Source organism: Perca fluviatilis, chromosome 24, assembly GCF_010015445.1.
Source record: "Perca fluviatilis chromosome 24, GENO_Pfluv_1.0, whole genome shotgun sequence".
NCBI lineage: Eukaryota > Metazoa > Chordata > Actinopteri > Perciformes > Percidae > Perca > Perca fluviatilis.
The window spans coordinates 11,388,149-11,416,098 of record NC_053135.1 but is presented as its reverse complement, the minus strand read 5'-3'; the positions used below and the strand labels follow the sequence as shown (position 1 = coordinate 11,416,098).

Genomic DNA, 27,950 nt, shown 5'->3' with positions numbered 1-27,950 from the left:
GCCTCCAACCAGAAGTGCAAAAAGAGCAGAAAAGTGCAATGCGATATACAAAGTATAGACAGGTGGTGCATAGGCAGGACAAGAAATATATTGCAGTGTTATAAGAGCAGAATAAATATGGCTATGTAATATGAATAATGTATGAACAACATGTACAGATATGTGCAATATAGTAGCAGTGACATAATGGAATATTATTAAAAATAATATAGATATATGCACGATGGCTCATTTTGTGTTTTTTTGTGTCATTTTCTATTTTGTTTCTTTCTTTTTATGTTTTTTATGTATTTATTTGTTTTTTGTTTCTTTATTTTGGAAAATTAGGATTAAAAGTAGATTATGAAAAATAAGTTTAAAAAGTCAATACAGCTGGATCCATTTTCTTCTGTGGGAGGTTGTATTATATTTGTCATCGGTGTGAATGTGTTTTTCTCTGCCTTCTCAGTGACGTGGAGGAAGAATAACGTGGAGATACGAAGCGATGCCTTCCACGTGGTTAGGGCTGAGGGTGAGAGGCACAGTCTGGTGATAAAGCAGTTGAGGCCGAACAACGCAGGGTCGTACTGCGTCACAGCTGTCAACACAGCGGGCAGAGCGTCCTGCAGCGCTACGCTCTTTATCCAATCAGGTGAGACAGAGACGGGAAGACGCGTAAAGTGATTTGCTGTGAGATTTGGTGCTACAGAGTCACATTCCCAAACACAAATTCAAGTGAAGACGGAGACGTTGAGGCACACGGAAACGATGCCGTGCTTGAAATACATGAACACGTTGACTCACACACACACACACACACACACACACACACACACACACACACACACACACACACACACACACACACACACACAAATTGGCTGTAATCCACCGCCAGTCCTCCTCCGCCTGACATTCGGTCTTAATGACTACAAAGGCCTGCTAGAGCTCACCATCCCGACCGGGCCTCCTCGCAGCGATAGTTGCCATGACAACCCATTAATTCTTAAAGGCACTGAGCTCCCCTCGGTGTGGGGACTCAAAACACAGACCTGCCCCATCACACAAAGGTCTCCCGAGTCTTAAAGGCAGGCATGGCATTCAGAATCGGGAGTAAACAAAATCAATATTCCTTTTGGAAAAAGGTTTCCGTTAAAGATGTGCCTGCGGTGGATGTGTGTTTATATTGTAAGCTGTTTGTGAAAAGCTTGTACCGCTCCCAGAGTGTTAATTCAGTTCATGTAAATGCAAACTGCACCAGTTTTGTCAACAAATGTGAGCATACACTCGTACTGTCTCCCCAGCAGCACGGGGCCTGTGTTGCCATATTAGGCCAGTGGAGTCTAACTTGCAGGAGTATTTTTAGCCACCCTCTTGTTCTCTCGGGTAATTGCAGTCTGCTTTATGTCCCTTTGTGAGATTACTGCTGCAATCATGGGAGTTTTTCATCTCGATCTAGATTTTCACGCCTCAGGGCTTGGAGTTGGAGTTGTCTGAATGTGCTGGGAGAAAGCGTGAGTCACTTTAGCTGGTTTAGCTGGGAGTAGATTTTTTTTTGGGCAGGGCAAGCCAACATAGAGCAAGAGAATGACTTCTAGGCTACAAAGCATGTCAAAACTCAATATGGTGAAGGAGATTAACACTGTATTCTGGTCATTTCTGCATAAAAGATCAAAAGCTGGTTACACATTACACATTACACAATATCATCATCCACTATAGTAAAAAAAAAAAATCTTTAATGAACATACACACTATATAACTTTCCAGATGCTATTGTGTAAGCTTCAGGATGTCAGGAATGTTAGAGGCTATGGACATAGCTGTGACGGGAAGCAGAGGAGAGAATAGAGGAAGGTTAGCTGGCTCGGACTATGCAGCAGTTGTGTAAGAGTTGGCAGGTTTGTGTAAATACTCCCGGGACTTATCCCCTGGTGCACAGACGCGGCTCAGAGATGTGACTCTAGGTACGTTATTCAGTTATTTTACCTTTTTAATGTCAGCGTGATGATCGTTCATTAGAATACCTACCTACCTAAGCTATCACAAATTGTGTTTTTCTAGAGGGAATCTCTTAATTTGAATGTTTAATTGCCGTAAGTCAGTTCTTACATAGGTTTATATGTATTTTCCTGCCCCTGCGCATGTGGACAGGCCTGTCTTCATCCATTCTGCTGTTGTTTTCTCCTCAGAGAGGAACATGTCTTAATTCTATTCCAAAGATGTTATTCATTTTCAGTGTTATCTGTTTATGCCAGATGCCTGAGGTTTAGGTTTTGCAGAGAAAGTGAAAAGCACAGACAAAAGGAAAGTGACAAGGCAGAAAGAGAAAGACAGAGGACTCTAAAGAGAGGTGCTGTAGGGTGGCAGTGTTTTATATTTCTCTATCCAGCTGTGAATTAATTCTGACTTTAGTAAAAGCTGCCAGGAGTCCAGACACAGTGTCTGCTCTGGAACTCCATGGGAATAAGCGAATGATTGGGTCAGGGATTAAGGGATTAATTCATTATCTGTTCAGTTACGGTCACTTCAGAGAGGTCTCTACGCTGTGTGTGTGTGTGTGTGTGTGTGTGTGTGTGTGTGTGTGTGTGTGTGTGTGTGTGTGTGTGTGTGTGTGTGTGTGTGTGTGTGTGTGTGTGTGTGTGTGTGTGTGTGTGTGTGTGTGTGTGTGTGTGTGTGTGTGTGTGTGTGTGTGTGTGTACACACACGTGTACGTACACTTGTGGCCCACTCATCTCTTAAATAACCGCTCTATGTTGCCAACTGCTCATCTTGGCAAAGACGGTCATCTCCAGAAAAGCAAAGACTAAACATTAGAGCCCTGACAGATTGTTCCCCTCTAAAGGTTTAACAGGCCGCCCTTGTGCCATGTTAACCATATTTCAAAGAAATTTGCACTTAATTACACAAATTAAGAGGTGTGCAAATCAGAATTGACTTTTTCACAGACACGAGTAAAGGTGAATTAGATGAAGCTGAGGTTTGCTTGAAAGTCTATTATACTTATGGCCAGTATCTCTCTCTCCTGTTTTTTTCTTTTCTTCCAGAGCCAACCCACATGCAATGTGGGAAACCAGCCAGGGCCTTTGAAGTCAGTAGTCCGACCCAGCCAGATGAGGAGGACTTGAGCCCTCAGGAGGAGGCGATGGAGCTCGGGGACTTGCCTGCTCCGAGTAAAAGAGTCCACTTCAAAGAACCTCCCTCATTTCAGGTAGGAGAGTCTCAGAGGCAAAATTGTAGATTTTGTTTTTCAAATCCGTTCTTTAGGACTGACTGTCAACATTATGGATGCCGGGTGGCCACAAAACTGTGCTCATTTTCCCAGTACCGACCCAAAGCAGCACGCTACATCTAACTCCTTCATCACACCATTGTCAGAAAGAGAGGAAGAGGTTGATAAATGAACCCATTTTGAGCACTGTCATGATATCATGTCACTTGAAGGACAGTTCTGAATCCAATTTAATCAACTGACTGAAACCCACTTTTGAAATTCATTCCTGAAAATTGTGGGAAAATGATCATAGAAATCTATCTATCTATCTATCTATCTAGATAGATGGCCTATTTGCTTGAAAAGTGACTCAAACACTTTACCAAAACAGATGCAGATAAATGTTTAATGATTAATAGACTTATTGTTTCAGGCTCTAAATTAAAATTTGATAATGACCATCCTCAAATCCTAAAAGCATTTATACATAAGTATGTTGTGATCCTTTGAAAGGTGGCACCATGGGACCAGGAGGTAACTCACGGTCAAGATGTCGTTATCTCAGCGAAGGTGGAGGGGCAGCCCAAACCCATGGTTTACTGGTGAGACATCTTTCCTAAAAGCTTCATTGCAGACAAAAAAAAATAAATAATAATTGTCTCAACCAAGGTCACTTACTGTTACCCTGTCACCAAGGCCCTCTATTAAACACCTGAGTGTAAACCACTGTGATGGGCCACTTTATATTGACCCCAGGTTGAAGGACAGAGTCCCGGTGAAGACAGCGGGGCGCTTCGCCGTGCGAGAGACAGACGACGGCACCAGCGAAATGAAAATCAGCTCAGCTCAGAGGTCAGACGCAGGGCTTTACGTCTGCAAGATCGCCAACAAGTACGGATCCGAGCAAGCGGAGTGCAGAGTGGTGGTCAGAGGTGAGTAGTGACGAATGAAATGGATCTTGTCTAGTTTAATCTAGTCTCGCATTGCCGGACCTTCCTCTGCAGCGCTATGGGAGGTTCAGCGGCATTTCTTTACACCAGTCACAATTGTCTTGCGCGGTGCTAAGCGCCGAGCAGAGCCACGGTGCCGCTGCAAAATAGCCTCGAGAAGGAACTTGTTTTGTTGGAACATGTGTACGTTCAAAAGTTGTTTTAGTCGTGCAACAGAAAACTCTGATTGGACAGATAGTCTAGCTAGCTGTCTGGATTTACCCTGCAGAGATCGGAGGAGCAGTTAACCATAGTCCTCAGAAATCCACCGGAGTTTAAAATTACAACTCAAAGAAAGAGAAAGGTAACGGACATCCGGCCGAAAAGAAAGACATCCAGCGGAATTTCCGGCGGCAAGGGAGCAATCCCGGAAGTGGAACGTCGTGGATATTAGACTAAGTTTAATCTTCTAACAAATATGTTGTAATATTTTCTTTGCTGCTTCTGACTATGTCTGTATCAGAGTCTGCAGCACAAACCACACTGAAAATCACCAGGCAGGTAAAAGATGTGGCGGTGAGGGCTGGAGAGTCGGCCATGTTCGAGTGTCACATTACGGGACCTCTAGACGTGGACGTGGACTGGCTCTCGAACGGGAAGCTGATCCAGCCAGCGCTGCTCAACTGCAAAATGCACTTTGATGGCAAGAGGTGGGCTCGTGTGTGTTGTAAAATCTCTTTTGGTGACGTTTACGATATGCGTTTAACTCTTTTCTTCTTTATTTCGTTAGTCTGAATTATTGTAAATAAATGTTCATAAAACGGGAAGTTTTATATTCTGGAATTAATGTTTTTGAAAAGGCTGTTTTGTATAATCTTACAGGTGCCGTCTGCTGCTAAATTCAGTACACGAGGATGATAGTGGAACATACACTTGCAAGCTGAGCACTGCCAAAGGTGATCTACAAACACCGTTATCCCTGTTGTTTAGGAGAAGTTGGAAAATGCATATTCATATCTGCTCATCATATCTCTGCTAGTAAGGTTATGGTTGTGTTTCTTTTGGTTTGTTGGTTTGTCTTTTAGCGAAATTGACACAGTTTCAGCGAATGTAGGACCCAAATGCAGAGATGGATTTTAGGATTTTAATTCAAAACAGTCCATACCAAACAGAAGCTGTCCTGTAACAGCAGGCAAAATCCCCAAAAAACTGGAAATAGGCAGAATCCCAAAAACAGGAACAGGAAAAACACAGAAACAGTAGCAAGCAATCCACTGACAAACAACAACACTCAACAGAAACAATGAGCCAACAAGAGACAAAGACTGAACAGAGACTAAAATACACCAGGTAACGAGCAAACAAGAGAAAGGTGACACAAGGGCTGGGGAACAGGTGAAACACATCAGGGCTGGGCAGAACAATCCAAAAAAGCGGGAAAACACAAGGCAGGAAGTAAAACTAGACAAGACGAGTGAGGAAAGACGAACTACAAAATAAAACAGGAAACGGAACAGAAACTCACAATCATGACAGAAATAACTTGAAAATATGTCAACAGATTTCAATATGTGGGGAAAAGTTTGGCTAGGGGCCAAGATCAAGTCATCTGGAGTCAGTAACACCACCATGAGTGACCTCCAGAATTGGAGTGCAATTTTCCTGCATTCCTTGGTTCCAAACAAATCTATGAATATAGGCTGCATCAGTTTCTGTCTTTTCTGCCTTTTGAACTGTCACCAGTCTTTACAAATTTGGATTCCAAACTTCACTAGATTTGAGACGCAACATAATTGAATATTAAACCTATACTGCGCAACTATATTACATTAAAGGTGCTCTAAGCGATGTTGGGTGACGGCACTTCTTGTTGACGTTGGAAGTATTTTCAAACAAAACGAGGCTAGCTCGCCCCTCAAATCTTTCTTGTCGGTTATTGGCGGTTATACGCTGGAAGACTGTTTGTTATGTTTGGTGGTGCAGGTTGGCCCAGTTTGTTTTTCTTGCCGTTTGTGTCTACAGAGACCATGTTTTTTTTATAGTGTGTTCAGGGGACAGGCAGCTCGCGGATAGTGAGGAGATGTTTGCTGTATGTGACAAAAAAATGTTGTAGCGTGATATTGCTTAGAGCACCTTTTTAATGAACATCCGTTACATTTAAGCCATCGCCAAATGAGTTGATACAAAGCTAATGCTGCCTATCAGCTCCACAAAACTCTCTCTCGGTGTTTCTCAGTATGGCTATGTTTACAAAATGGTGTCGTCCGGCAACTTTCTCACGCAGAAGCTCTAGTGATACGTTTTACGTCACCGCTGCAAAAAGAACAACAGCAGTGATCAGCTTCGGAGACGAAGAAGACATTACTAAAAGATAATGACCTCTTCTGATGAGTCCATCATGTTTTTGAATCCACCGTTTCCTACTTGAGCTTACTTGCAACTGGTGGGGTAGGGGTGGCGCAACCACTGAAGGCTTGCGTCATGTGGACAGCGTTGTTGTCATTACGTAGAATTCCTCATGGGGGGGCGACAGAAACTACGCACAATAGCTTTCAAGCTAAAAGTAAAAGGAGTGATTAAAAAAATACATACATTAAGGATGCTGAAAAAAGCCTTGGAAAAAAAACTTGTTGCTAAGGTACGTGTCATTGCATTTACAGAGGAGTTGACCTCAAACGCAAACCTGAGGGTGGCCCCATCCAAGGAGCCTCTGTTCACCCGTAAGCTGGACATCCTGGAAGTCATCGAAGGCCGCACTGCCCGGTTTGACTGTAAAGTGAGCGGATCACCTGCTCCTCGAGTCACTTGGATGCATTTCGGTAAGAATCTCCAGTGTTGGGTCTGATATTTGATATGTGTGGGTTTCCAGATAACTAACAGCTGTGAACTCTTCAGGGGAAATGCCTCATCTGAATTTTATTTTATTTTTTTGCTTCCACGCTTTCAGACACAAGAGTGGAGGAGAGCGATAACGTTTGCATCCTTCAAGAGGGGGGTCGTCACTCGCTTGTCATCACCCATGTTAGCAGCGACACAGAAGGCTTCTACACAGCAATCGCTCAAAACATTCACGGGAAGTCTGAATGCACCGCCGAGCTCTACATGCAAGAACCTCGCGCTGCCATCTTGCCTCACATGTAAGAGAAGTAATTCATATGGAAAACATCTCCATGAGCCATTGTGGCATTTTAAAAGGCTTTGAAAGGGGGAAATAAAACCAAGCTGTCAGTGTAGAAGTCAGAGGAGCCATTTTTTGTTTTCAAGGTCAAAGAAAAATCAGGAGGAAGGAAATCTTTCTAAAGAAGTGAATGTCAACAATGAAATGTACCCCTCAATCTTTCAGTGTACGTTCTCAGATTCTTTAAATCGCTCCTTCCTTCCTCCAGGGCCAAGTTGGAGAAGATGCCATCCATCCCCGAGGAGCCTGAGGTGCTGGAGAGTGAGGTGGAAAAGAGGACCATGCCAGACTTCGTCAAACCTCTGGCTGATGTGGACGTGACTGAAGGCAAAGAGGCTCTGCTGAAATGCAAGGTGGCGGGCCTGCCCTACCCAACCATCGCCTGGTACCACAACGGCAAGCGCATCGAGAGCAGCGAAGCACGCAAAATGTCCCAGCGTAAGCAAAGAACCAAATTTCAAACCCAAGAGAAGCCATTTTTTGGGGGGGAGCTATAGTAAATGAGAAAGATGTGTGTCTGTTCTTCAGACAGGGATGTCCACAGTATGGTCATTCGGAGCGCTTGTCACGCTCATGGGGGCGTCTACAAGGCCGTCATCTCCAATAAATTGGGCAAAGCAGCCTGCTATGCACATCTTTACGTCACAGGTACGGATGGAGGCTTAATGTTTGAGTTGAGAGAATACAACATTTCCAATGTGATATGTACGTATGACGTTTATATTTGTGTATTTATTTTAAATCAGATATTGTTCCTGAACCCCCTGATGGTCCTCCAGTGATTGAGGCCATCACAGGGAAAACTATAAGCCTCAGCTGGAAAAGACCAAAGAGGGTTGACTCTTCATTTGGTAGGTTCATTAGTTTATTTACATTTTTTTTGTGCCTAAAATATTACACAATTTCGTTCGTGATATGTTTTTGTTGTTGCAATCTTGAGAAATGCTTTAACAAAAACAGCTAAAATGAAATAAAAAACTTTCAGGGTAAGCTCTTTATAGCATGTGTGTCCTATATGTTTGCTGTCTTTTCATTCTGAGATGTTTTAAGGCCCTTTTGGATTTTACATGTCATCAGCACAGATTAAAAAAAAATAAATAAATGAATAAAAAAGTTTTTAATGAATTTTTATTATTATATATGAACGTCCGTAACATTGCCAAAATGAGTTGCTACAAAGCAAATTAAGACAGTCAGCTCCGCAAAATTCAAACTTTCATTTCGGCAAAGATAAATTACCTCTTAATCCTCCATGTCCTCCTTGGCTACAAGCAACTGCGTGGAGGAGGGGTGGGGGTGGGAGCGCGTGCGCGATCACGAAAGGCTTGTATCGTGTGGACGCGCCGACAGTTTTGTTGTCATTACATAGAGTTCCTCAGGGGCGAGACAGAAACTACGCACAATAGCTTTAAGCACCTCGCTATGTGTTTGGTCGTCCAGATTAAGTAACTCAAACCCCATATGTGTGTGTGCAGATGCCGACTCCTTGCTATACGTGGTCCAGCAGCAGCCTCTGGGCTCCATCCAGTGGTCTGTCGTGGCGTCTAACCTGAGGGAGACCAAGTACACCGTCACCTCCCTGTCCAAAGGAGTTCGCTACGCTTTCAGAGTCCTGACGTCCACTGGGAAGACTTTAAGCAAACCGTCACCCTCTACTGACCTGGTCCAGCTGCTGGACAGGGGTAACGAAGTTGAAGATGTTGCCACCACTGGTAAAAAAACAAACATTCTATTTAGTTTATTTGATGATTTCTTTTTTAAATCTTTTACCCGTGTAGGACCCTATTTGAGGAAGGCCCCAGTCATTTTGGACAAACCTGACATTGTTTATGTGGTTGAGAACCAACCTGCGAGCATCACCATCACGCTGAACCATGTGCACGCAGTTGTCACCTGGAAAAGGTTAGTTCCTCTATCTCTAGTGGCACAGGTTTGTATGTAAAGTATAGTGTGCGGAGAGTTTTTTTTTTTTTTTGTGCAAAAATACAAACAGTAATACACCAGTCTGCAAGATTGCAAATACTGTAGGGACGTGCCCAAGCTGGCGCTGAATTGATGAGTTCTTAATCTTTGTTTAAATACTGGGACAGTGACAGTGCAGGAAGCTCATTTCAAACAGAAACCGTAGAAAAAGTCTCTCAGGAGCCAGAGCACATGCTGGGTTTCATTCCATTTCTATTCTCATCCGGGACTGTTTCATAAATTGGGGATATAACATGTGAACAGGCTTATCCTAACCTCTGCACATAAAAATTTAAAATGGCAGGATTGTAGCTCCAGAGGACCAGGACTGAGAAACACCGCTGTGCAGTGGTTCACATTGCTTTGATTAAATTGAGCATTTGATGGCCCAGCACATTTTCTCTGCGGAGTTCTGCAATTTCTTGTAAGAAAAAAGCTTTGTTCTCTTTCCTACCTGCTGCTAAAGAAGATCCTTGCATACATATGTGGACAGTTGGGGGTGGGGAAGGGCTCAGGTCTTGATTGTTAGACTACAGCTTTAACTGTGGTACATTGCCACTGTCTTCCCCTAGGAGGGGGGTGGCGTTGGTCAACAGACTGGGGATGTATGAGCTGAGCATGCCAGACGACGATCAACACACCCTGAAGCTTCAGCGAGTCAGGAGTGCAGACATCGGTCAGCTAGTGGTCACGGCCAGCAACCAGTTTGGCAGCGACCTCTGCACGCCTCAGCTGGCTATGGCAGGTCAGTTCAGTCCAGGCAGAACACCACATGATACATTTAGCTTTTCAGTTTGAATCCAAAGAACTTACTACTTACTCTTGGCAGCAGTTAATGCCAACAAAGGGAAGCGGTGTGTAATTGAGCTTTAGCTATTTTTGAAGTAAAGGATCATGAATTTAGAATAGCTTCTCTAAAAATGACTTTGAAGTAAAGACTTGTGCCTCCTGCCTCGTCATTGTTGGAATTAAGGTTTTTAAAATACAAAGATGTCAGCATCCTCAGGGGGCTTTTGTATCTATTTAGAATTATTATTGTGGTAAAAAAAAATGTGTTTATATGAGAAAATGAGAATATATATACGGTCTCTTTTTTTTTTTACTTATTCTTTTGTAGTGCCTCCTAAATTTGAAACCATCATGGAGGATGTGGATGTGCACATTGGGGAGACGTCCCGTCTGGCTGTTGTGGTTGAAGGCAAACCAGACCCAGATATTCTGTGGTATAAGGTAAAATTGTAAAATTGATAAAGAGTGTTTCCTTTTGTATTTATTTAAAAAAAAAAAAAAAAAAGGGGTTGCAGCACAACCAGAAATTGGCAGAATTATTAGTGTAATCTGAAACCATATTAACAGTTGATCGGTCTGTCGCAGGATGATGTGCTTCTCTCTGAGAGCAGCCACTTCACCTTTGTGTACGACGACCCAGAATATTCCCTCGTTGTCCTCAACGCCCGCCCCGAACACTCCGGCGTGTACACCTGCACTGCAAAGAACCTGGCCGGCTCCAACTCCTGCAAAGCTGAACTCACAGTTCATACAGGTCAGCAGTCCCAACAACACTGTCTGCACACACATACTTTGCACGTGGACAGAGTCATCCGAGGAAAAAAGGATTCTAATTCCGTGTCGAAATGAAGAAAGATATGAGGAGGTTGCATCTTTTGATGATATATTCTCAATCAGTTTTGTGTTGAGAATCATTTAAATGGTGATAGTCTCTTCCAAGAAAGTACTACAGCCAACGGGCTTTTCTTCCACTTGCCGTCGATCTTCACCATTTAGTTTAGATTATATCCATCCACTGATGCAGCACACGCCAATATAAGCTGGTTGTTGTTGGAAATTATACCTCTGAATCTACACCATATGGGCGAGACCACCAGGTGTTTAGAGACTACAATATGAAACCATCTGTCACTAAGCTGGCACACATGTACAGCCAAACACACGCGTGCGCGCACACACACACACACACACACACACACACACACACACCCAAACACACACATAAAAAATGCCTCTGTTGGTGCTCCCTGCAGAGCGAAAAGAAGCAGCAGAGCCAATGGAGGATGAAGGAACCATTCTGAGGAAAATGAGGCGTTTGACGGATTACTATGATATCCACAAAGAGATAGGGAGGTGAGTGTGTGTGTGTGTGTGTGTGTGTGTGTGTGTGTGTGTGTGTGTGTGTGTGTGTGTGTGTGTGTGTGTGTGTGTGTGTGACTGACCGCACACTCATTCTGTCTCGCATCCCTTCACATGCAGCAAGTACATCAGCGTTTAATGGCTGTTTGAGCGCTGAGGGTCAGGGCTGTTGGAGGGCAGGCAGTCTCACCTGCTTAACAACAGTAGACAGAGACAAAAGAGATGAGTCACCAGCCTGAGTGGAGTGAACACATTAGCTGACAGAGGATTTGTTTTGGTCTGACTTGGTGGAGACGGGCATTTACTGTGAATTGTAAAGCAATTGGAACAGGCAGATTGGAAAATCTGTTTTCCAACAGACAATGTGTTTTGGTTGTTAAATAGAGCAAGCAAACTTAAATAGAATACAGATTTCTCCACCTCACACAAAAAAAAATAAAACATTCACAGAGATTGAAAGTTAATTATACAATGGCCATGTGTCCATCTTTGTCTCTCCATTCTCCTGTAGTAGTGCTACCTCTTGCAAAGAAGAATTTATTATTGAATTGAAATGAAAAGGGCAAAACCATCAGTAATTCAATGGTTAAAATGTCTCTGTCCCTGTTCTTGGAATACATTTTAAAAGCTATTTTTATTCTCTAGGTATAAAGCTGCAAAAAGCTAGTGAATTGACATTTGAGCGGACACTATTTTGTAGACTGTTAACAAGAGTCAAGTATGAACATCCATTCTCTTAATATTATGAAAAAAAGAGGCAATCCCCCCTTGAAAATATTCTTTTGATGTAATTTTTTAATATCTCGTGAAGTATGGAACTAAAGAATTCAACGTCAATTTGTAATTTCTTCACTGCTTTTTTTGCTTTTTCTTGTAGGACTGTTTAATAGAATAATAACTAACAGATTTAATTTAACCCAACTCGTTGCCGCTGTTTGATGCAGGGGTACCTTCTCCTATGTGAAGAGGGTGATTCAGAAAAAGGGAAAGGCTGAGTTCGCTGCCAAGTTCATTTCTGCGGGAGGAAGGAGGAAAGCCTTGGCCCTCCGAGAGATGGAGCTGCTGTCTGAGCTGGACAACGAGAGGATTCTCTATTTCCATGATGCCTTTGAGAAGAAGAGTGTGGTAGTGCTCATCACAGAGTTGTATCCTTTCAGTGTAATGCTATTGTCTATGATTAGGAAATGTACTTTAATATGTTCCATTTATCGTGCAGTTTCTGTGAGTGACCTACAGTATATTATCCTGCAACAACAGACTAGGGTTTTAAGCTCTTGTTGTTAAGACAATACAAGTTTTTTCTAACGAGGGCAAACACGTTCATGTCTTTAAGTCAAAAATCACTACCTTTAAATTGTATCTGCTTCGTTGCTGATTAAAACTGCTCTTAAATGCACCTCAAGGACACGAAAGATCCAAAGCATTAATCCTAATGTCTTCTGCAGTCCCCTGGAGACATGAATGAAGCGCAGCACAGCTTTTTCTCTCTGACTCATCGCCGATGAGTGGAATTAACAAGAGATAGGATGTGTGGGAGTTTTGCTCATTTATAATTCACTTCTCATGCACCTACCACTTGGACTGTGCAGTCAAGTCACAGCTCTGTTTTTTTTGTGTGTGTGTTTTTTTTGTTTGTTTTTTCCTTAACTGTTGTGTGAAGATGTCACGAGGACTTGCTGGAAAGAATGGCCAAAAAAACAACAGTCAAGGAACTGGAGGTGTGTGTGTGCTTCTGCTGACTGCACTGCGCTATCATTACATAACATGACTGTTACGTTCATTCCCTTATGTTTCTCTACAGATCCGCTGTAGTGTTCAGCAGGTTTTGGAAGGTCTTCGTTATCTTCACCAAAAAAACATAGCTCACCTGGACATAAAGGTATCGGCCCATCCCACATCTGGCGCTGAATCAAATGTATTTGATCAACATTGTTTACAAGATTGTTATACCCTTGTTATGCACCTAACACTGTTGTGTTTGTGTACACCCCTCTCTAGCCAGAAAATATTTTAATGGCAAGTCCCGGGAGTGACCAGATCCGCATTTGTGACTTTGGTAATGCCATGAAATTGGATACTTCCGAGGAGTGCTACTGTAAATACGGCACGCCAGAATTTGTTGCACCAGAGATTGTTAACCAAACTCCCGTCTCCACGGCAACAGACATATGGTGAGCCACCTGTTCTCCAGCGTGGAGAAGTGACAACACCCTGAAGGCGATACCTTGTTCTCTGCAACAAAATAAAGTATTTTACTCTGCTTTAATTTGATGTTTCCAAAAATCCACTTGTCATTCATCTGTCTTGCTCTCCTACAGGCCTGCTGGTGTCATCACGTACCTCTGGTATGTTATATAGATGTGTTACTACTTTTTATAGTTTAAATATAATGGATCAAGAACAGAAAGCTTTCTTTTGTTGATAATGATGTGTTTTTTTTTATTTTTTATTTTAGCCTGACTGGTGTGTCTCCCTTTGCTGGTGAAAATGACAGAGCTACTGCCTTAAACATCCGTAACTACAATGTGGCGTTCGAAGAGGGCATGTTCACTGACCTCTGCAAAGAAGCAAAGGGATTTGTCATCAAGCTTTTGGTAGCGGACCGACTGTAAGCATCTTGATGATTATTTTACCATAAACCTATGTAAATATAAATAATGTTGTCTAAACAGTAGCATGCCCCTCCTTCATATTCCTGCATGTGCATTTTTTCCCCTCTTCTAGGAGGCCCAGTGCCGTTGAGTGCCTTCGTCATCCTTGGTTCAAGGTAAGTTACAATTTAGAAAATGCATCACCCATCCTCAAACTATTTACATGTGTAATAGGATTTGAATGTATATCTCCACTCTTTTTGTCTTGCAGTCACCAACGAACAAGAGCATCAGCACAGCGATGCTAAAGCAAGTTTTGTCTAGAAGGCGATGGCAGGTAAGCCACTGCACATAAAAGATTAAAACACCGAGGGCTGATTCCCACATTTCTCAGACATAGTTTGGAATAGTCCCACATTTACCATACTCATGAACTAAATTAAATTTCCTAAAAAAAAAAAAAAGATTAGACATAGTCCAGGACTAAATTAAGGCCCAATTTAAACCTCCAAAGGTGGAAGGATATAAAGCTTTCCATCATTTGAGATGCCATAGTTTTTTTGTCTATTTCAACCAAAACCAAGTTTCAATCTGTATTTTTGAGTCAGACCTGGAGACTGCATATAAAGTAGGGGTAAATATAAACTGTCTCACGTTGTCCTCTGTTGTCCTTTTTTCAGCGTTCTCTTATCAGCTACAAATCCAAGATGGTGATGCGGTCGATCCCAGAGCTTTTGAATGACTCATCCAACCACGTCTCCATCGCTGTGGCCCGGCATTTAAAAGAAGGCTCCCCACCACCCTCCTCTTCCTCTGACTCCGACGCGGATGTGGACGAGCTTCCCTTCATCCCTATGCCGCTGTCCATGGTCTTTTCGGGTTCCAGGGTCTCCCTTAACGAGATCCCGGGGGACGAAGATGCCACTGGATGGCCCAGTGTCGCTGCTCATGGGACGAAGAAAAAGGACAACATGGAGGTAGGCACGAGAGGAGGGGCAAATAAAAGTGCAAAAGATGAAGCGGAAACCCCAGATGACGAGAAAATGGAAAATACACAACGAGCTCCTCTAAAAAAAGGATCAAGTGTGGAGTCGGAAGAATCCCAGACGAAATCCAGGCGGGCTACCATGAGGAGAGGCAGCTCTGCTGATTCAGCACTGCTTCTCCACATTGACCCAGAAGAGGGAAATGCAAACAAGGACTCAGAAGCAAGTAACAAGAGCCTGAAAAAGGCTGTTTCTATGGAACTACCCAATCGCAGCCCGAGCCCCGGGGCGGCGAAGTTAAGCCAGGAGGATTATGCCCTAAAACTGGAACTGATGAGACAGCGGTTGCTAAGGGGAGGAAATGTGGACAAAAAGATGAGCGGCCTGCGAGGGCCCTTGTTTGAAACCCTCGGCATGGAAGATGAGAGGCGGACAGGGTCTCTTGATCGGAACTTGAGGAGATCCAGAGCGGGGCCATCAACTCTCACCAGAGCGGCGTCTTCAGAGAGCCCTACAGAGGACACGCCAAAGACCAAAGTTTTTCGTAAAAGCGCCTCCTTCACTCAGGGGGATTCTGAGCCCATGCCCCTGCACCGCAGGTTTGGAGCCCCCTTAGAGATCCCATCGATGGGCAACGGTAGCATAGAAGGAAAGAAGCTCCAGGAGGCAACCTCAATGTCCGCACTCACAGAACAAACAACACTGGAGTCTATATCTGCCTCACCTACAAAAAAGATTTCGGCTACACTCCCAACACCAGGAGGATTGGACCAACAGCAAAAACAGAACAATGTGAAAGAACATAAGGATATGCAAAGTATGAATGAGAAGAACATGGATGGGATAACAGAGAAAAGGACCAAAACCCAGTTAGAAAAGCCAGGCCCAGTAGAATCTGAGTCTAGCTCACCCTCTGTAATTACTCCTATAATTGTAATAGAGGAGGATGATGAAGAAGAAGAAGAGAGTAAAGGAAGGGAAGAAGATGAGCTACATATTAATGAAAAGGATATGAAGGGAGATGACACACAAAATGGTAAAGCTGTTGCAGCGCAATCTGTAACATCTGACAAGGCCCAATCCGAGCATCCGGCCACACCACATGATACAAAGTCCACAGAAATCCCCACATTGCCGGAACATCCAGCAGTGTTTGCTAAAGTAGCAACTGCTGAGCGATCTCCTAGCTCTGTTTCCACATCATCGAACCCCGATCTCGCTGCCATCCCCCGTCGGCCTACGCTCAGAACGGACATCAAAGACATTGACTCGGAGGAGGTCTTTGAAGCCAGGTTTAAGAAGCGGGAGTCGTCTTTGACCCGTGGCCTCCGAAAACTGACCAGAAACAAATCGGAGGAGAAATCCCCCGTACTAAACCGGAAGGTGGGCGAGGGAGGTGAAGAGGTTTATAGGCCGGGGCCAAGGGGGGCACCTCTTGAAATGGTACCAAAAGGACTACAGGAGAAATCCAAATCTGTTCAAGATTTACGAGAAGAAGAGAAGGAAACAGGCTTCGGCCTCATTGGGAGGTTTTCCTTGCGGGCCAAGAGGTCAACATCCGTTGATAAGAAGGGGGAGAAGTCAAAGGAGGAAAAGCACCAGGATGTGCAGGAAACTGCTGGAAGCAAGAGGGTTTCATGGATTATTGGGCGCAGTAAGTCCCTGGATACAAAGGAGCTGAACAGTGCAGGGGCACAGGGGCAGCCGGATGAGCGAGAACAAAGAAAAGCTGAGGAGTCATCGGTTTCTGCTATGAGGCGCAAGTTTGAGTCCAAAGTGGCAGGAATCTCTGCCAAAATAAGGACCCAGTCAGAGGAGAGGAAGGACAAAGAAGCTGGGGGGAGTCAGAAAGAGCTGGTGCAAAATGATTTGAAGAAAGCCACTGATTCCCCTGTCCTGGCAATGCGACGGAAGTTTGAGAAAAAAGTGGCAGGAATTTCCTCGAAAATCCGCAGCCAGTCTGAGGAGAGAAAAGAGGATGAAGAGGGAAAGAGGACACCCCTGTTTACCCGCCATCGTCATTCCCAATCTGAGGGGCGAGGACTCAAAGGAATGGGCATCCCCGAGAATCAACTAGCAAAACAGGCCGGCGCTGCTGCGTCCAAGGAATCGATTGAATCCGCTTCTAGCATCCATTCCGAAAAAGCCTCAGAAACTGACAGGCGATCACGGTGGGACAGGTGGGGTTTGACAAGGGGCAAGAAAGACAAAACCTCGTCTCAATCTGATCTGCCTTCATCCGTCCCCAAAGAGGATGGTTTGTCAAAAAGCCAGCAGTTCATCCGTTCCGCTTCGGATTTTGCCCCCGTGTTCCACATCAAACTGAAAGACTGCATCTTATTGGAGGGGGAACCTGTCACGCTTAGCTGCCTTCCAGCTGGAAGCCCACATCCAGAAATCACATGGACGATAGGTATCACTTAAATTCTCCCGTTTTTTGTGGTTTTATCCAAAAGCTGCCGTTCAGCTGCTGAATTTTTTTTTTTTGTGTGCATTCCAGATCGGAAACCGCTGCAGGTGGATGACAGAATCAACCTGAGGTCCCACCCAGATGGCAGGCAGCTTCTTATGATCACCAAGTCCAGCCGAAGGGACGCTGGAGTTTACGAATGTGTTGCTACCAACCCTATAGCTACCATCACCACCTCCTGCACGTTGTCAATAGCTTGTAAGTAGATGGTTTAGCCCGTAGCTATTCAGAAACTGTTGTTTTGTAGCTCATGTTGTTATTGTATAGATTGGGGGAAAATGGGAATTGGGGGGAAATCGTATTCATTAACTTCAGTGCCGCAAATTACAACATGGAGCGAGTTCTCTTCCCAGAGGCATAGCTGCTCCTTTGCCTTTCATGGACATACGGTAATTATTATCATGATGTGATGTATTTTACATAATTTAGTTTTAATTGCAGGAAGAATGGCATGAATATTAATGCAGTTGAAATGATCGTTAATGTCAAGAGATTAACGTTACAGTAGATTATTATAATCACAATTATAATTTGAGGCCCTTCTCGTATTCATCACGCAATAGGAGCAATTTATGCTTTCTGGGATTTGAAATCGTCATCGGGCGGGTCATATTCAAGACTCCAGTCATGCCTTTGCACAAATAGTGTGTAATGAAAACTGCCAACGCTGCCCACAAATGCAACAATAATAATGAGAATTTTGAGGCTTCAATGGAAAATATGTTTCTCAGATACCTGGTGCAATCGATTGCATTTCTTATCTCAACCACTGATGGTATTTGTCTCCCCTTGATAATCTGTCAGCAGAGCGAAAAAAAAACTACTTCAGACAGTTTATCTCGCCTGAAGACATTGACTCCATTGTTCATTGCACAGGCTTAATGGAAATGCATTTTGAAATAAAGGAATGACACTATTTGTGTCAAGTTTGGTTTGGTGTAACAACCAAACTCAAACCATCTGGACCGTTTCTGTACCCCGGGCTTGATTAAATTAACATCTCTCTTTTCTACTTTGGTATCTTGAATCTCAACGTGCTTAATGTGACATTTTCATGTAAATACATGAACAAACTGAAAACAGTGATTGCTATAACAGATTTGTAATGTAAACTATGCTAAATTCATGCTGTCGGTCTAAGTCTTCCCCGTGAAAGTTAAACATCAAGCATTTGTTTGGAAAAGAACTGGAAAAACTGCATTACGCATGATCAGTGATGATTAAACAGACAAACCCCCAACTACAGAAAGTCAAACAATTTCAACCTGAAGACATCAGATTATCGTTGATTAACAATTGGCCTCTGGGAAGTGTAGTTAAAAAAAACACCCTACCAATGAGCAAAGCAAAAGAATAGAAAACAAGAAATGTAAAGATTACCACTTGGCATGCAAAAGCACCTTTTATGAAGGCCTGTACAAGACCCAATTCAATCTTGCTCACACAGTAGTAAAGCTGTGCACACATACCTGTACAACACAAACAACTGAAAACCCCCATTATAATGCACACTTTACAGTGACTACACACACTTAAAACCACATGCACAAAACAGTTAAAACCCTGCACACACACATGAAAATCCTCTTGACTAAACCAACCCACAGGAATATCTTACATTTCTAAACCCAGGGTGGGTTTGCTGACCACAAGTGCACGCGCACAATCACACCTGCTCAGTATAACCACACTAGAGCCTGCCATGATCTGTCATGTGTGTCTGCATTCCTGTGTACCCTCATCTAATTTGTTCTTTTTTGTTTTTCCCCCCCCGTTTTTAAGATGTCCCAAAACAGCCAGGGACCCCTGAAGTCCCCCAAACTTACAACAACACAGCCCTGGTGCTCTGGAAGCCAGCAGACACCAAGTCCCCGTGCAGCTACACCCTGGAAAGAAAAACAGAAGGTGAGTGAGTAGTGACATTCTTTCACTCCACTTTTATTCATCCTTCAGCAGCATGCAGATCATCCAAAGAAATAAAACAAAATTTATGAAATGCGTCGCTGCTATTTGCTTTGTAGGTAGCTTTGAGGGCTTTAAAACTGCATTCCCGTTGTGTCCTATTGTCAGTGTGATGTGGTATTCTTAGGAGGTAGCAGTGTTTGAAGAGCTTTGACTATGTTTGGCTTTGTACCGTATGTGAAGAGTGCTCGAGGAAATAAGTTTCCAAATCCATAGACACCGCTTAGACAGAGAAAATGAGTCAGCCCACAAGGGAATAGTGACTGGAACTGGGAACAGTGCTGCTGTCAAAGTGGTTTGTCAGTATGCATGATGAATCATCATTATCTCATAATGTGGTGGATAAAAATAAAGTCGCACAAACTTGGGAGTAGCAGACTCTGAGTAACAATTGACTTTTATCCATGTTCAGTTCATCAGTTTGACAACACCGCCATCTGGTGTTCAATATGTGAGCTACAAGCAAGTCATTTGTCACTCGAGAAAACAGAAGATCAGGATTTAGTTTCTAACTTTTACTTATTCAACATTGTTTCCCCCAAGAATCGTCTTTATTCTCTTCATAATTTCACTTACCATACATATATATCCAGTATGCATACTTACATATACATATTTACAAATACCTATACAGCATTTGGTTGCCTCATTTATAACTCCATCCATTAAGATGGCTGCAGTATGATCTAAAGCACGCTCTTTTTGTTTCCCTCTGTCCTACAGGGGATTCTAACTGGCTGACTGTGGCCACCGGAGTTGTCGACTGCTACTACAACGTCACAGACCTGCCACCCGGCAGGTCCTTTAGATTCCGCGTCGCCTGCGTCAACAAGGCAGGACAGGGGCCGTACAGCAACTGCTCTGCTCCAGTCAGCCTGGACTCAACAGGTATTTTGCACGGTCAAAATGTAAATAACTGCACAGAGTTAAGGGAAAAAGATAGTTCACTGGAATTGTACTGGAAAGACTAAATAACGTACATTTTTCAAAGTCGCACTGAGTGGTATATGTGATTTGTATATTTTAACATATTGTCCGCAGAAAAATTAAAGAGGAGAGCTTCCTCAATAACAAAATCAAGGCTACACGAGGAATAAAATGCAATGACAGATCATGAGCATTATGGCAAAGTCTAAGACAGATATCAAATTTGAAAATGCTATTGTCATGTAGCCCAACCCGGCTGTAAAGTAGTGAATGTGTTAAATGGATAAGGAAGGCTACAGTAACAACAGGGTAGGTAAAAGCAATAACTAAAGGTCATTACTTAAAAGCATATCTATAGAACAAACAAAAAAACCGTTGTAATTCATCCGTCACTCTGTTTTAACAGCTGGAGGAGCTTCGCCTGCCCTGGCCGTCGTAAAGACGGCCCCCGCTGCGCTTGAATCAGTTGTCCCCTCCACAGTGACCGCGCCTCCACTCAAACCGGTCCAGAACCACGCTCCCAGGATTGCTGTCTCCACCGTCGCTTCCACTTCCGCCTCTCCAAAAGATGCAGCCTCCCCCGCTGCTCTACCTCTCCCGCCTACACCGGCATCTAAAACAGTGGTCACCCCCAGTCCTGCGCCCTCTCTGCCCTCCAGCCCGACAGCAAACCCACCGCTGCCATCTGCGCTTCCCTCTTCACCCACAGTCAAGGCTCCTCCACCCTTTGTCCTCCCCAAACCCCAGAGTCCAGTAAACGTGGTGTCGCCCATGACCCAGAACCCGCCAATATCACCGCCGCCCCCTCTCGTAACCCCGCCGTCGACGCCAACCAAACCAGCAGTGGCCTCTGTGCCCACGTACATCCCCAGCACCGCCGCCACTGCTCGCGTGACCCCAACTCCTGTCTCCTTTACCCCGCAAGTGCTCCAGACCTCCAGCCTGAGCCCCATTGGTGAGGGGGCCAGTACCCCCACCAGAGGCACCCCATCAGGACGCACTATGCCCTCCACTGCTCTACGACAGGGGGTTCCACAGAAACCCTACACATTTCTTGATGAGAAAGCCAGGTGAGACAGATACTGACCAGGGAGAAAAAAAAACTGAATGGCTATAAATCATAGAAAACACGTTTCAAATAACCAATTTAGGTTATTGTTTTGGCCTGAATTGCAATATGATGGAGGCCATAACTAGTCCATTCTTAACTGATTATGTTTTTATTTTAGATCTGAACAATGTGTGTACTGTAGGAGGATTTTTCTCACCAGATTCAACGCTGCTAGTCCATTAAACCTGCAATGGAACCTGCACTAAGCCCAGGAGCTGCTGAAGTTAATTAATCCGACTTTTTATGCACTTCTTTAGTGCCTGATGGTCTAAATGCACTTTCAGAGGTTACACCGTACTGAAACTGCCATTCTTAGGGACATTTGTATGGGTTTTGTGTGACTTGCAATATTTAAATTTTAAATTTAGCTTTTAAGGGCTTTAGTTTGAAAATATTTACATCCTAATACCCATAAAAAACCTTATGGGATCAAACACTTGTTCATATCATTCATAATAATTAGGGCAAAGATAATGTATATCTCGTAATCATAATGGTGATAAGTAAGAAAAATATTCATGTCTTTATAAAAATCCTAGATTGGATTGGACAATTGGATGTATAAAGAATTTCATCACGACAACATTGTATTATACTGTCATTGTATTATACTGTCATTGTATTATACTGTCATTGTATTATACGGTCTTGACAAGATGAATCTTCTCCTACTTTAGTTTTTTGTTGTTGTTGTAATAGTTTCATATGTTTTTGGGTTGTTGTTTTTTTTTTTGCCAGGGGTCGTTTTGGAGTCATCCGAGAGTGCCGTGAGAACGCGACGGGCAAAATCTACATGGCAAAGATCATTTCCTACAGCCAGGAGAACAAGCAGGAAGTGCTGAAGGAATACGAGATCCTGAAATCCCTTCACAATGAAAAGGTCATGTCTCTGCACGAAGCCTACGTCACGCCGCGCTACCTGGTGCTCGTGGCCGAGTACTGCACCGGCAAAGAGCTGCTGTACAGCCTCATAGACAGGTAGGAGGACGGATCTGTCACCTCCATACTGAGATACACAAACTCAGACAGACTTACACAGCAGGGGGGCTAGGGAGAAGACCTTTTCCTTCTTAGATGCAGTCCATTTGGTGGGTTGAGCCAACAATGACTAATTTAAATGAAGGCTAATTGTACTTTAGTTAAACAAGTTGTTTAGAGTATAAGTGCATATATAAAGGCGGCATGGATGTTTAGGATTCTGTTTAGTTATTCCCCAGGGAATAAAACAAAAATCGTCCAATCACAGAAATTGGGAGATGTTGACTCCACAGAATAGTTGATTCATTCATTGCATTTATATTTTTAGGGAAAGTTGACAAGTCGTGCTCACACTTTTCCAGTCTTGGAGGATTCGACCATTTGAGAACCTCCTTTTTGCTCGCGATCCGTAACAGATTGCCATCACAGCTCTAAACATTCAATTACAGAAATAGGATTTAGGCTTTCATCTTGCTGAGTGATCTCTCTATCTTGCCTGTTTTGCACTGCATTTGCAGCACCTGTCCCATTATGTGTATGTGAGGGTATGGTTTGTGGAAGGGTATGGCGTGTGCGTATGAATGTGTACTTCTAGGCAGCAGAAGGAGTAGCACTTCAATTTCGTTGTGACACTGTTTTACAATGACAAATAAATGATTCTGATTCTGACAGGTTCCGGTACTCCGAGGACGACGTGGCGGGTTACCTGGTCCAGATCCTCCAGGCAGTCGAGTACCTCCACAACCGCCGCGTCCTCCACCTAGACCTCAGGCCCGACAACGTCATGGTGACCAACCTCAACGCCATCAAGATTGTGGACTTTGGAAGTGCTCAGAGCTTCAACCCCCTCAGCCTCAAACACCAGGACTCAGGAGCAGGAACACTGGAGTACATGGGTGAGGACAAGAGCAACTTGTTTGACGTCTTTGATGTACGGATATTGTTCAGTTGTCTCTCTAACTCCAAACATTTTGAGCAAACTCACTTTTTAGGTTCCATAGATCCACTATTTACGCAAAGATTTGACAACCCTCGATCTTTTAACGCTTCTACATTTTCATCCTCAAATGTGATCTAAGCTCCGGAGATGGTAAAAGGTGAAGTGGTTGGTCCTCCTGCTGATATTTGGACCGTTGGCGTTGTCACCTACATTATGTAAGTGAGACGCACTTTTGGAATTTCAGATCGCAGAAATAACCTTTACCCTTTTTTTTTTTGTTTGTTTTTAATTTGTTTTTCGGTATAGCATGATAAAACCTTCAGTGTATATATTGCTGCCAAAACATGCATTTTATTTAGAAAAAAACATGATTACTTAACATTTAAGAAAAGACTTGTGTTTTTCTTAAAGGTCCCATGACATGGTGCTCTTTGGATGCTTTTATATAGGCCTTAGTGGTCCCCTAATACTGTATCTGAAGTCTCTTTTATATAGACCTTAGTGGTCCCCTAATACTGTATCTGAAGTCTCTTTTATATAGACCTTAGTGGTCCCCTAATACTGTATCTGAAGTCTCTTTTATATAGACCTTAGTGGTCCCCTATTACTGTATCTGAAGTCTCTTTTATATAGACCTTAGTGGTCCCCTAATACTGTATCTGAAGTCTCTTTTATATAGACCTTAGTGGTCCCCTAATACTGTATCTGAAGTCTCTTTTATATAGACCTTAGTGGTCCCCTAATACTGTATCTGAAGTCTCTTTTATATAGACCTTAGTGGTCCCCTAATACTGTATCTGAAGTCTCTTTTATATAGACCTTAGTGGTCCCCTAATACTGTATCTGAAGTCTCTTTTATATAGACCTTAGTGGTCCCCTAATACTGTATCTGAAGTCTCTTTTATATAGACCTTAGTGGTCCCCTAATACTGTATCTGAAGTCTCTTTTATATAGACCTTAGTGGTCCCCTAATACTGTATCTGAAGTCTCTTTTATATAGACCTTAGTGGTCCCCTAATACTGTATCTGAAGTCTCTTTTATATAGACCTTAGTGGTCCCCTAATACTGTATCTGAAGTCTCTTTTATATAGACCTTAGTGGTCCCCTAATACTGTATCTGAAGTCTCTTTTATATAGACCTTAGTGGTCCCCTAATACTGTATCTGAAGTCTCTTTTATATATAGGCCTTAGTGGTCCCCTAATACTGTATCTGAAGTCTCTTTTATATAGACCTTAGTGGTCCCCTAATACTGTATCTGAAGTCTCTTTTATATAGACCTTAGTGGTCCCCTAATACTGTATCTGAAGTCTCTTTTATATAGACCTTAGTGGTCCCCTAATACTGTATCTGAAGTCTCTTTTATATAGACCTTAGTGGTCCCCTAATACTGTATCTGAAGTCTCTTTTATATAGGCCTTAGTGGTCCCCTAATACTGTATCTGAAGTCTTTTTTATATAGACCTTAGTGGTCCCCTAATACTGTATCTGATGTCTCTTTTATATAGACCTTAGTGGTCCCCTAATACTGTATCTGAAGTCTCTTTTATATAGACCTTAGTGGTCCCCTAATACTGTATCTGAAGTCTCTTTTATATAGACCTTAGTGGTCCCCTAATACTGTATCTGAAGTCTCTTTTATATAGACCTTAGTGGTCCCCTAATACTGTATCTGAAGTCTCTTTTATATAGACCTTAGTGGTCCCCTAATACTGTATCTGAAGTCTCTTTTATATAAGCCTTAGTGGTCCCCTAATACTGTATCTGAAGTCTAAAAATTCAGCCTTGGTGCAGAATTACAGCCACTAGAGTCAATCCCACAATGAGCTTTCCTTAGTATGTGCCATTTCTGTGTCTGTAGCTATTGAGGAGGAGAGAGGGGGGGGGCAAGGTGGAGGGTGGGGGTGTGGCCTTGACCAACTTCCACTTTGCTCGTTTGAAAGCCATGATGTCTCTCTCTCATGGGTGGGCCAAATTCTCTGGGCGGGCAAAGCAGAGAAAGGGGAGGTAACCTTGCTCCTTATGACCTCATAAGGAGAAGATTCCAGATCGGCCCATCTGAGCTTTCATTTTCTCAAAGGCAGAGCAGGATACCCAGGGCTCGGTTTACACCTATCACCATTTCTAGCCACTGGGGGACCATAGGCAGGCTGGGGGAACTCATATTAATGTTAAAAAACTTAAACATACAAATTTTCATGCCTTGGGACCTTTAATGTGTCTTGTAATGTGTCAAGAGCTCAATCAATAAGTACATTATTTTATAATTTGTAAAGTAGGTGCCACATTTTGCTAATTGATTAAATATTACATTGTTGAATGATCCTCCCAAACCTTGTTTTTTTTCTGTGTTTACAACCAGGCTTAGTGGTCGACTGCCCTTCGAAGATAAAGACCCTCTACAAGTTGAATCCAAAATTCTAATGGCGAAGTTTGACCCGACAAAACTGTACCCAAATGTGTCCCAAAGTGCCTCCGCCTTTCTCAAGAAGATGTTGAGCAGTTACCCATGGTGAGTGCCAACAAAATTGGATTATTACACGTCCTGTTAAAAAAAAGAATATAAACTCTTAGGTTCTGTGTATTTCTGTGTGCATTTCCAGGGCCCGTCCAAATTCACGAGACTGCTTCACACAAGCCTGGCTGCAGGACTCCTACCTTATGAAGCTGAGGAGACAGACGCTCACCTTCACTTCCAGCCGACTCAAAGAGTTCCTGGTGGAACAACAATGCCGGCGCACAGAGGGCGCTACCAAGCACAAGGTGATGCTGCGCACCTACCAGAGCTCACCCCAGTCTCCGGCATCTGTGACTGCACCGCATGTTCCCAGCCCGAAGTGAGATGACGGTGAAAATGCAGCACCACACATGAGTTTGCAGAGTTGGATCTGCCAAATAACACCTCTGTAAACCACCGGCCACTGCATGAAAAATGTCAGCCTGCCTAGAGAGGCACAGGGGCTGGGCAGACAGCTGGATATAGTTTAAATATCCAAAGAAAAGACAGGAGTCCATGTGTTATTTTGGGATACTTTAACATGCAACACTTAAAGGATTCTGAGATGAAACAAAAACACAAAGAGAAACAGAACAAGAAGCCGTAACGTGTTTCAGAAACTGCTCAGAAACGGTTAATCCGCTGAAAGGACACAGGATGTTCTTTGATTTTCTTTGATTGATTGCACAATTTCTCTGTCACCTTGTGGATTTTGAAATTGCACATTAATATTTGGTTTAGATAAACATTGGTCTCCACTCTGCACGATCAGCCTGGAACATGTGTATCACTAGCGTTTTTACTGCGTTACCTTGTTTATGTCACTAAATTTAGTAGTAAACAACTCATGTGAATGTACCATGATTTAAGCTGCTAATTAATTTTTTGCATTTACTTACACATTTTAAAACTCAAAACCAAAAATATTTTTTTTCTTAAAATTGTTTACTTTTTTCATGTTAATTTATTTGCATGTGTGTGTGTGTGTGTGTGCGTGCGCGCGAGCATTTTGATTTACTTTTCGAATTAGTATCAAGGTAAAAAAAAATGAAAATAAGGAGTGTCTTTGTGATTGGTGTTAAAATTCACAGTAGAAACGAACTATTGTAGGGTGAGCTAGGAATTTATGGTAAAACTTCTTGTTCTGTGGTTAAAACTGAAGTCTAACTGTAATAAACTATGAACAGCAGTCCATAATGTAGATAACGTTTTACTTGGAAAAGTCATACAATGGTAAATTGCTGTGGTTTCTTAGTATTACCCAACAGTTGGTCAGGTTGCTTAAATCGTGATCACCCAGTCAGTGCCTAAATCGGATTAATATCCAAAATATTTATCTTGTAAATGTGTCTCTATTGGTACTAATTCACAATTGATGAATTCTTTGAACAAAGCAAACATATTACTGCAATATTTGGACTTTACAACAACACAGATGCATATAGATTCTTACAAACATGCATACATTTCTACATGCATACACACAGTACATGCGGTCCTTGTAATAATAGAACGTCTTGTGTATTGCTCTATCACAGTGTTCCTTTTTGTATGAATTTGGACGGTTGAAGATTTGTAAATGTACCAATTTGCGGTGTTTATATGTGGGGGAAAATTTAAGATGTTTTTATGAGATAGTATGTAATAAACTGTTGATACAATTGGGAAAATGAACTTGCTTCTCTCTCTGTGGAATGCAGTTTGGGGCTCAGGGCTCCAAATTTTGATAACATTTTTTAATTCTTTAGATGTTTGCTGCAAAAAGAATGCATTCATACACTTAACACCATTGTTCAGTCCCCCGCTTGTGAGCAAAACTGCAGTTTGTTTTGCTGAGGATCACCTGGAAACCTCAAGGACCCCTGATGGAACCTCTAACACAACCAATATGGCTGAAGCAGTTCATTCAAACGCTTGAGTGTTAACTCCTTTAGTTTGTTTGCTTGCAAAACACAATGCAAAAGGAATTTAACACCGATGGCAACCAATAATAGCCTGAATACTGTATGTGTCCCCTAAAATTCTGGCCATTTTATTATGTTCACACTGAAAAAAAGACAAATTAAGTATTAACTGA

General features: G+C 42.8%; 1 protein-coding gene across 7 annotated transcripts in view; it reads left to right on the top strand.

Moving 5' to 3' along the window:
* The window catches only part of spega (striated muscle enriched protein kinase a), a 53,375-nt gene extending 25,828 nt beyond the window's left edge, over positions 1 to 27,547 (top strand). For 5 of the 7 annotated variants that reach the window (XM_039792785.1, XM_039792788.1, XM_039792789.1 and 2 more), the window contains 35 exons: positions 449 to 631; positions 3,027 to 3,190; positions 3,707 to 3,795; positions 3,950 to 4,125; positions 4,646 to 4,832; positions 5,005 to 5,078; positions 6,783 to 6,941; positions 7,070 to 7,259; positions 7,509 to 7,738; positions 7,829 to 7,948; positions 8,047 to 8,151; positions 8,776 to 8,982; positions 9,079 to 9,202; positions 9,835 to 10,007; positions 10,380 to 10,492; positions 10,637 to 10,805; positions 11,305 to 11,404; positions 12,355 to 12,555; positions 13,071 to 13,128; positions 13,212 to 13,289; positions 13,409 to 13,581; positions 13,729 to 13,755; positions 13,866 to 14,018; positions 14,135 to 14,177; positions 14,273 to 14,338; positions 14,682 to 17,400; positions 17,488 to 17,655; positions 19,240 to 19,362; positions 20,143 to 20,307; positions 20,753 to 21,416; positions 22,196 to 22,435; positions 23,108 to 23,331; positions 23,515 to 23,590; positions 25,739 to 25,888; positions 25,980 to 27,547. In XM_039792785.1, the coding sequence (XP_039648719.1) occupies positions 449 to 631; positions 3,027 to 3,190; positions 3,707 to 3,795; positions 3,950 to 4,125; positions 4,646 to 4,832; positions 5,005 to 5,078; positions 6,783 to 6,941; positions 7,070 to 7,259; positions 7,509 to 7,738; positions 7,829 to 7,948; positions 8,047 to 8,151; positions 8,776 to 8,982; positions 9,079 to 9,202; positions 9,835 to 10,007; positions 10,380 to 10,492; positions 10,637 to 10,805; positions 11,305 to 11,404; positions 12,355 to 12,555; positions 13,071 to 13,128; positions 13,212 to 13,289; positions 13,409 to 13,581; positions 13,729 to 13,755; positions 13,866 to 14,018; positions 14,135 to 14,177; positions 14,273 to 14,338; positions 14,682 to 17,400; positions 17,488 to 17,655; positions 19,240 to 19,362; positions 20,143 to 20,307; positions 20,753 to 21,416; positions 22,196 to 22,435; positions 23,108 to 23,331; positions 23,515 to 23,590; positions 25,739 to 25,888; positions 25,980 to 26,217 (8,129 nt within the window). In that variant the 3' untranslated portion in view covers positions 26,218 to 27,547. Of the gene's footprint in view, positions 1 to 448; positions 632 to 3,026; positions 3,191 to 3,706; positions 3,796 to 3,949; positions 4,126 to 4,645; positions 4,833 to 5,004; positions 5,079 to 6,782; positions 6,942 to 7,069; positions 7,260 to 7,508; positions 7,739 to 7,828; positions 7,949 to 8,046; positions 8,152 to 8,775; positions 8,983 to 9,078; positions 9,203 to 9,834; positions 10,008 to 10,379; positions 10,493 to 10,636; positions 10,806 to 11,304; positions 11,405 to 12,354; positions 12,556 to 13,070; positions 13,129 to 13,211; positions 13,290 to 13,408; positions 13,582 to 13,728; positions 13,756 to 13,865; positions 14,019 to 14,134; positions 14,178 to 14,272; positions 14,339 to 14,681; positions 17,401 to 17,487; positions 17,656 to 19,239; positions 19,363 to 20,142; positions 20,308 to 20,752; positions 21,417 to 22,195; positions 22,436 to 23,107; positions 23,332 to 23,514; positions 23,591 to 25,738; positions 25,889 to 25,979 lie in introns of those variants that run through there. The other 2 variants (XR_005638322.1, XM_039792790.1) reach the window with 2 other exon arrangements.
* The last annotated feature ends 403 nt before the right edge of the window (positions 27,548 to 27,950 follow it).